Source organism: Enhydra lutris, unplaced genomic scaffold, assembly GCF_002288905.1.
Source record: "Enhydra lutris kenyoni isolate GAN:26980312 unplaced genomic scaffold, ASM228890v2 scaffoldscaffold18, whole genome shotgun sequence".
In the NCBI taxonomy this organism is placed as follows: Eukaryota; Metazoa; Chordata; class Mammalia; order Carnivora; family Mustelidae; genus Enhydra; species Enhydra lutris.
In genome coordinates, this window is record NW_019154102.1 from 3,205,476 (window position 1) to 3,215,475 (window position 10,000).

General features: G+C 38.0%; 1 protein-coding gene across 1 annotated transcript in view; it reads right to left on the bottom strand.

The window, feature by feature from the left end:
* The window catches only part of LOC111148008 (neurexin 1), a 1,160,981-nt gene that overhangs the window by 706,062 nt on the left and 444,919 nt on the right, over positions 1-10,000 (bottom strand). The window contains 1 exon segment of the mRNA XM_022504343.1: positions 9,695-9,856. Coding sequence (XP_022360051.1) covers positions 9,695-9,856 — 162 coding nt within the window.

A 10,000-nucleotide genomic window follows, 5' to 3' on the forward strand; every position in this document is an offset into this window, starting at 1 on the left:
CCCCCCCCCCCCCCCCCCCCCCCCCCGCGGTCTCTGCTCAGCAGGGAGCCTTCCTGCCCCCTCTGCCTACTTGTGATCTCTGTCTGTTAAAAAAAAAACATACAAACAAACGAAAAAAAACTTAAAAAAAAAAAAGGCCCTGATTAGACAACATGCATTAAAACAATTATATCCTGGTACATTGTATGGAACCTGGTATATAGGACATAGTCATATAATACTCAGGGAAATAAACTGAACCCTGAGAGTCACCAATTTCTCTGTACAGAGAATATTTACTCAACAAAGACAAAAATCTCATTTTCCTATAATTTAAAATCATATGTTTCTGAATGATACCAGAATTATTTTTATTTTAAAGTAATTAATTTGTTTTAAATGTGTTTCAATAGTGACAATTATCTTGAAAAAGACTAATTATTGTGCACAGGAATAATTTTCTTCCAAACATAGCACTTGAACTAAAGTATATAGGGTATATCATTTCATAATAGAAATTCAGATGAAATCCAAAATGTTCAATTTGTTTTAAATGGGTTTCAGATTTTTAAAATATGGCTCAAACTTGGTAAAGTGCAAACTTGCACTTCTATGGAATTTTTACTTTTCTTTGTAATGTGTTTTCTAATCCTTTATAGTCACTTTGTCTTTCCAATTCTTTTCCAATTCTGAGTGGAGCAAATTAATTGTGTTTCAATCCCATATAATAGCACACCCATTAGAGAGTTGAGCAAAGAGAGACAGACAGGACAACTTGGATTACTTTGTCACCTTCTCTTTGAAGTGGTATGATTTCCCCGACAGAACGAACTACAGCTTCTGCTGTATTTCCAGAGCACTTTTTCATACCTTACTTAAAGAACCTGTAATTACCTGTTTCTTTGTCGGGGCTCTAGTGGGTGTCCCCAGTGTCTGGTACTGAGCCTGGCACATAGTGGGTATTAAGTAATGTTGATTCATTGAATGCACCCATGCAAGTGTTAATGTGTAAGCAAATGGAACAATTTAAACAAAATCTCTAGTGGGGGTTGAAACTAAGAGGAGATGTTCAGTCTTAGACATTATTCATTACTGCTTTCTGCTGGGCTAGGAAATGTCATCTTCTATAAAATATATCAAGTCCTCAGAATTAAAATGTCATTGAACCCCCTACCAAACAATGTTATGCTAGCCTGATATTTGAAAGCACTACAATCCATTATGCCAACTGCAGATATAGTTCCAGGCTATGGGGGCCTCTGCCAAAACTGATGGGAAATAAAAATCTGTGGGTCTCCTGGAAGGGAGGCTGCTACATCCAAAAAACTGAATTCCAGGCAAGGACTCATCAGATGCTTTGTAAACTAAAGAGCTGAATTCCACTTCCTTGGGGACCTGAGCAGATGGGACTCCCTGAACCCAGTCTTGAAGAGTATCTATGGCAAAATGCCTGGTTTCTGCCCCAATTGCTTATCTGCTTTGTCCTCAAGGCTACAATGTACAGAGGGAAACTTAGTCTTAGCAATGTATGAAGCCAATACTTCAGAGAAGCCTACAAAGTACTTACAAATGTGGTTTCTGTGTATCCTTGTTTATATGGTTGGATACAGAGTACAGAAATTTAGGACAAGCATTTTTATCTTATTTACTCCCTTAGAGGAGGAAAGCTATGTAGGCTGCTAAAGGAAAGAAGAGGCTCATGGGGGTAATATCTCAGTACCAGCTGAGACCGTGGGAGAAATAATCCCATGGGAAGCTCATGCATAACTAACTGGACATCCAGGAAATTTTTTCCTGCTCCTTTCCCTCCCTCTTTGACACAACCTTCAATGTCCTAGCAATCTAGGCTGTGTTGTTGTATTTTTTTGTTTGTTTTCCTTTCCCCTCGAGCTTCTTATAAAGGTCATTTCATCTGGGGCACCTAGGTGGCTCAGTTAGTTGGGTGGCTGACTCTTGATTTTGGCTCAGGTCATGATCTCAGGGTCCTGGGATCAAGCCCCTTGCCAGGCTCTGTGCTCAATGGGGTATCGGCTTGATGATTCTCTCTCTACCCCTCCCCTGCTTGCTCTCTCTCTCTCTAAAGCAAAGAAATAAACCTTTAAGAAAAGTTCATTTCATCTAATTTTGCTTTAATAAAAATATTGAGAAAAAGAAATGAGAAGAGAGTAGAGGAAGCAACATAGAAGCAGTTAAAGGCAAGGATTCTGTGGTCGGATTATTCAGGTTCAGATCTTAGCTCTGCTACTAAGTCATTGTTTTCTCCTAGGTCAGTTACCTAACTTCTCCTGTCTTCATGTCCTTTGTCAGGTAGGAATAATACTAATGTACAACTATTGTCATGCTCAGAGTATTACCTTTGAATATACAAAGCACTGAAAAAAATAGCAGTGCACCCCATTATGGGATTAATTTAAAAGCAGTACTAAAGATAAAATGCCCCAAGTTCACACACACACACACACACACACACACACACACACACACTGTTCTTTTTTTCCAAGATTCTCTTGCTGCTAAGCTTGAAATAGTAAATATCAAATTATTTCACCATTTCATTTGTTTTTTTTTTTAAAGTACATTATTTTTGCTGTGCTGCTGATGCCCCTAGCACAAGCCTGTTAGGAAATTCAGGATGTTGTAGATATTATATGAGAAATGGAAAATGATTAATATATTATTATTACTACTCTGGGATATATCAACTATGTTATCCTTTCAGTCATAGCTCTGACTTTTAATATCCCTTTATATAGTGTCTAGTATAATCCTAGACAGAGATACCACAGAGCTTCTATCACTAGAGTTTATTTGGATGGTCTCATTGAGGCAATGCAATCTAATCGGCATGAGCACTCAAATTACAGATGGAATATCAAGGTCATTTTCAACCTCACCATTCAGAGACATGGGTTCTGCTGAGCTCTCAAGAGTCGTAATTTGCAGGACTCTTGGGGATATTATTATCAGTAGTAGTACTAGTATTTTTACCTCACATGGGTTCTTGGAAAGACACCCTTAAAAGGAAAAAAAGACTTCTGACTTAAAAAAAGCTGTGATCTGCGGTCCTGCAAATGAAATGAGGCAAAGGTAATTGACCTGTTTGCATTTTAGTGCTGACACTTTATTACAGCAGAAGAGATAAAACACATTTCAGTATTCAGTATTTCCAAGATCTGAAGAAATTAGACAGGGCCTAATGGCACATAAAGATTTGTCAATTTCTTTGACATTCCCACAAATTCTATCTCATTTTCTTGTTACAGTTTTAAAGGCAAACTGCCATCTTCTGTGTTTTAAATTAGATGGGGAAAACTCATTTTCTTTCTAGACAAGAACCTCTGCCCAGAACACTGCAGGCCAGCCTGCCTCCTTTCCAGTTGGACTAAACCAAGCTCTCTTAGGCATCACTAAGCCAAGACTCTTCCTCTAGAAAGTCAGCCCCAAGCCAAACAGTGAGTCCTTGCGTTGTAGGAATCCCTCTATATTTTTTGCAGTCTTTTATTTTGAGGATTGTTACAAAACCTAACTTCAAATGCTTAACTCAAGTGAGGACATTTTACCAAATAGTTACGGTGCTATTATCCCTAATATTGGAATAATAGTAGTTATATTGGTTATCTAATATTAGTTATCCAAATTACTTATCTAATATTAGTTATCTAATAATATGGTGAATAAAAAAAATATTCAGATATGAATGGGACATGTCTAGGAAGAGATGACAAGGAAATGCAAAATGCAGTTCCCTTCCTAAGAGAGTGAAGGAGGCCTGGGGAAATTACAGCATAAACTGTCAAATGCTACCTACTGAGGCACAGGCTGTGACGGCACAGGAAGAGAGCAAAGGCAGAACGTACATATAGGTATCAGGGCCTCCAACACAGAAGACTCTGGAGGAAATGAAAACCTCAGGAGAAATGTGTTGCATTAGGACTGTGGAGCTCCTATGAGAAGGTCCTCTCACCTAAATGAGTCCTTGCTCTTTCCAAGCTGCATGATTTACAGACATGAGTGAAGACCTCCTTACCCTCCAAAGCTCCCCCTATGTCAAATTTCTACAAGAGGTCACAAAGCCTCCTCTTGCAAACTCAGGAAGGTAACTTAAAATGCAAATTTTGCCATGGATCTTCGTTCTTACATGTAAATGACAGATACTCCAGTCTTCCCTGAGCAATGAAGGAAATAAGAACAGAAGGACACCTGAGGACACACATTTACTGATCTGGTTCTACCACAGAAGAGTTTAAATTGGGAAGCCTTCACGATTGTCCAAAAGAAAAAAGCTAGGAATTAAGGGGTATTTGCACAAAGGATATTATGTACCTCTTTCTCAGTGCTGATGCTGGTACCCCATGGGAATTACAGAACTGCCACTGGAAATGGCAGAGGGGACCATGCTGATTATATGGAGGAATCAACTATTTTTTTTTTAACGGGGTGGAGGGAGGGATGCTTACATAAGAGGATATTTTCTGAATCTCATCCATGTTGTAGCATCTTCCAAATTTGTAGTGCTGAAGATTCTCAGTGTAATTAAAGGCTGAGCTGATCTAATTAGGTTGATGAAATTTTCAGTAGGGATTTAATTCCCCCTAGCATTTCACTATTTTCTTTTTTTCTACAATCCCTCCTTAGGCTTATCCCAAAAGACTTAGTGGTGACATTCTAAATTGTCTCACACAGGCAGTGTCTCCACTCAAATAACTGATTGTAAAACCTCCAGCAGGTATCTATGGTTAAAAACAAACTTCAAATAAAAGATTCTAGGTTGTTTTATTGAAGACAATCCTTTCCTCCCTCTTCACTTTCATTTCCCTACCAATAAACTATATTAAATAATCTGCACTCAGGAGGGAAATAGGTGTTTCAAAGCATTCCGAAGGCACAAAGAGACTAAGAAATGCATAATAACTGGAGTAGATTCTGAGGCAAGATTAATGGGCATGACCCTTCTTTGTAAGTCATTTACTACAGAAGCCTTCACGGTCAAAGTATTGGGACAGAAACACATATTAGTGGAATTTTCATCTATTTTTGAAGATTAAAAAAAAAAAATCCCTAATGAGCACCCAGGAAGCAACTGTGATACTTTTATACATTAAAATGCTTTTCCAAGTAGCTTAAGGTGAATGGGCAGGGCAGTAGGTGTCCTCAGACAGACTCCAAGCTCCTCACCGATGTGATTTATCTTTCTGCACGCTCCTCCAATTCCCTTACCTGTTGCAGTGGTCACTCAAAAACTGCTTGCTGGAAAAATTATATTTAACTAAAATTATCAGTAATTCTTAAGCAACATATATTTCAGCTTTTACTCAATGTTATAAAAAACACAAATATAAACAAATGTTTCTGCCAAAGCATGATTAATATTCCTTTTGTAAAAACTGGATTTATAAAGCATGTCTTTAAAGACCTATCATCCTCTAGGAATTTCATAGATGTGGCCTATATAATGGTAATCTATTATTTACAATTTTTTCCTTTAACTTTTCTCAAATATATATTCTTGAATGTCATTTTCAGTGAACTCAAACATTTCTCTAAAGACTTTTTGATTTATTTCTAATGAAAATTTAAATAATTTAAAAAACCTACTTCGTTGCCTTATTATAAATTCCTGGCCATTCAAGTTTCCCTCTTTTTTTTTTTTTTTTTAAACAAACTGAGGTTAGGTTTTCTCAAATTGTGTTAAACCAACTTTATTTTGAAATTTATCTTATTTTAAAATAAAATAAAATAAAAATAAAATAAAAAATAAAATAAAATTTTATTTACTTTAAAATGTAATAACACTTTTCTTAATGAGGGCTCACTGCTCTGCATGCAAGCCAAGTTTCATCTCAAATAGGCACTATCAAATACCATATGGGGAAAGCCTTAACTGTTTTTAATGAACATTAGATTAGGGGTTGTTTCATTATGTTGAGTAATGTCTTCTTTTTTTCCACTTTAATCTTTGTTATTAATTAATTAATTTTTGAGAAAGTGCATGAGTGGGGAGGGGCAGAGGGAGAGGGAGAGAGAATCCTAAGCAGGGATGGGGCTCCATCTCACGACCTTGAGATCATGACCTGAGCAGAAATCAAGAGTTAGACACTCAACTGACTGAGCCACCCAGGTGTCCTTACACTTTAATCCTTAAAGAATGAAGGTGAGAATTAGTGAGAATGGTAGGCCATCTCTACTTTTTTCTTGAGGCTATGGTTTACAATAGAACAGAGACAGCCATTCAAAAATTCTATTTTTTCTGACAGTATTGTGTGCACTACTCCTTTACCCTTTCATTACTCTTGGATAGGTCAGCTAACTTCTCTAGGTCTGTTTCTCCATTTCCAAAATAAGGATACTGGATTTGGAGAATGATTTCCAGGATCCTTCTTAATCTAACACCCTAAAATTTCTTCTATGATTTCAGACATGGTGTTACTAGCATCTCCCCCCAGGACTGGTCATCCTAAAAAGGATTACATAACAGATTGAAAAACAAATTGTTACGAGCCATAAATGAAACCATAATTAAGGTTTTAGACACGCAATGTGCTCCAGGGCAGAAAGCTTATATAAGCTTAAGGAAGGCTTACATGGACTTAGTGTTAAGAGATGTGATGAGAAGGATGATGGGCATGTTCCTCTCTTTTCAGTAACTCTACAGAACTCATCTACCTAAAACAAAGTGATTTAACTCCAAATCTATGATACCGTGTCACAATGTTGTTTCAGAAGTAAGAAGAGCAGGGCGTTCTAAATAAACGGTAATTCAAACGTGGACAAAAACTACGACCCATCCAAAAACCCTCCAAGTAAGGTATGTTCTGATTTACAGGCTGATTATCCCTGTACCTTTCTACCCTCTACTGTGTCAGGAGGGAATAAAGTGAGGGAGATAACACCTCAAAAAAAACAAAAAAAAAAAAAAACAAAAAACAAGAACCCCAAAACCAAAACAAACAACAAAACAAACAATTAAAAAAACAAAAACAAAAAACAAAAACCCCCAAAACCTGGCAGCACTTGCCCCACACATCCCCCAGGCTGTGGGAGAGAGACACAAGGGAGGTGCCCAATCAATAAAGAGGAACAGAGAGGAACGGTATCAATCCAAAACCGGTAAAGATAATGACCAGAGTGAACCTGCATTGTATGGGCTCAGTAGGGGTAAATTGAATGTCACATGGAAGACCACTTGGCTTGTCTGTGCTATAGTGATTTTTGCGATTGAAAAACCAAATAAAAATAAATGAGTTCTAAAATCTGTCTACCACTCATTAACATTTAAACGTTACAACATTAATTTGACACACAGTTTAATCTGAAACTCTCATTTTAGATCACGGCAATCCACGGCAGCTTCCTACACTCAAAAAGTCGTCCTGCCTCGGGACGCCTGGGTGGCTCAGTTGGTTGGACGACTGCCTTCAGCTCAGGTCATGATCCTGGAGTCCCAGGATCAAGTCCCGCATCGGGCTCCCAGCTCCATGGGGAGTCTGCTTCTCCCTCTGACCTTCTCCTTGCTCATTCTCTCTCTCACTGTCTCTCTCTCTCAAATAAATAAATAAAATCTTAAAAAAAAAAAAAAAAAAAGTTGTCCTGCCTCACTGAACTATCAGAAGACGACAAGGTTCTGCTGAGGGTGTTCACAGCAGGAAAATCTCATGTTTTTACTGGATAGCCAAAAGAGCTCTTTAGCTACCATCGTGTTTCTGCTAAAGATTCTTAGATCCCCTTTCCTTTCCCTAGGCCACAGCTGGACTGACTTTCCACAGATGAAGCAGGGCCTAGGGGCTAACTGTAGGCTGGCCTGTTCACAGTGAAAGTGAGGAAATGGGGTGGGTGGGTGGCAGGCAGTGTGGTTTCTGTGCCCCCATGCCCCCTTCACAAGTCCCTTTCCCGGAAGAGGATTGTAGGCATCTTATCATGAGGTCTGGTTTCTGGGTTTTTGGTTTTTTTTTTTCTTTTTTTTTTTTTTTTACCATGTTTCTCCCTAATCCGAAACATGTTCTCTATCCTCTGCCTATCCAAACCATAGTCATCCATCAAGATTCTCACATTTTTACTCTTCTGTGTATCTTCCGCGCCTACTAAATTTCTCACTCATTTCATTCTCTCGGACTCCAAAGGATATAACTCTGCCACACAATTTAATACCTCATCCCTCACAGTCTATTACACATTTCTAAGAGCTGTTTCAGTTTGTAAGCAGCTCGAGGGTTTGCACAATATTCCATGGCAGGGACCCAAACAAAGGTGTCTCCTGGGACACTGCATATTATGGTAGATAAGAGCACAACAGACTCTGACATCGGACTCCTTTGATTAAGCTCTATGCCTTAATAGTTGTTAGCTGTGAGACTTGATCAAGAAACTTATCTGCTCCAAAACCTAATACATCCCTGAAAAATGCAGATGATAACATGACTACCTATATTGAGGAGATCCCTGTAAGCTCTTAGGATAACATTTAGCACAAAATAAGAGTTCAAAAAATGCCAGTGCTATTATCATAATAATGAAAATAATAATTATTTTATTATACCCACAGAACTTAGCATCGTCTTGGGTGATACTACATATTTATAAAGGGTGAAAGTTATTCTCTGGGAGGCTGTTGATCCCTCCCACAACAAAGCATGGTTAAATTCAAATTTTCAGAACTGCATTTCCTTGTATTTGTTAAAATGAGCATTTTCAAATTCTTCTTAGGATTTTTCTATATCAAGCCACTACCAGCCCATACAGTATGTTCCCATACATGGAGGGGAGGTAAGAGTATGGTAAGCAGTGGCTGTTTTTCACTAATGCTTACCTGAATCAAGTTTATATGATTGGAGGATTTTCTTTAGAATAAACCGAAGTATGTAACTGCTTACCAATAGCACCCATGGCTAATCACTCATAAATTTACTGATTACACTTTACATTTTGGAGGTTTACACCATTAAATAACAGCCATACAATACAAGAGAAATCTCTGGTTCTAGCAGCCAAAAGAAATTGAGTTCTACCTGACTGAAAACAGGCAGGATTCACGGCAAAAAAAAAATTAATATAAGTTGAAATTCAAGGACTTCCCAATCTTTTTTCCCCACACCCTGACAAGTTCCAATTTTATCAAGAGTTATAACAGATAAGGATAGCTGAGTACGAGGGATGAAATTACTGATATCTTTTAGCCTGATAGTTTTGTTCAGATAAATATCAAGTGTGCTCATCAGATCTTAAATGAAACAGCTTCACTTCCTTTGGGACATTTTCAAACATAAGAACAAAATTATTTCATCACACAGACTCATTTTGTTTTTGTTTGATGTAACCTCTCTCTTGTATCCTAATTTTTTTCTTCTTTTTTCTTGTAATGATCAAACAAGACACCACTATATTAAAAACATCTAAGACACTTAAGTAAAAATGAGCAAGGTATTGAACTTAACTCTAGCTCCTGCCTTTCTTTGTTTCACTTTCCTTTATAGCTAATACACAACTTCCCATGCAGAACTCAACTGTGACTTACTTACAGACTAGAGGCAATTCATTCCTTCATCATGTCCCATGAGCTGCCTCCCTCCCCCAACCCTATACCATCAACAGCAGAATATTGAATTTAAGGTTGTGCCCTTTGACTCCGCAAACACTGGGTCTTCAGCAAAGGTGCTCTCAGTCTGGATCTGAAATGATGGGATCATGGATTAGGAATGATTCTGGTGACAGTGATATTTACCTCTTTGAGACAGCCCATAAAGTTGTTACTGACTGGTGACCCTGGAAGGTCTGCTGTGCTGGGACTGCCTCCAACATAGAAAAAGTCATCAGACCCCAGCATGGTATAATCTTCTTGCGTGTAGCCCGTAGTGGTAAGAATCCCATCCACTGATATTGTCACCTAGATAACAAAGCACAGGGAAAGGACACGCTATACTCAGACCTAGATACTGTAATCCTGGGATATGCCTGTTTTGTGTTTTGTTTTGTTTTATTTTTTTTCTTTTTTTTTTTGCTTTTTTTTTTTTTTTTTCTGTTTGGTTTT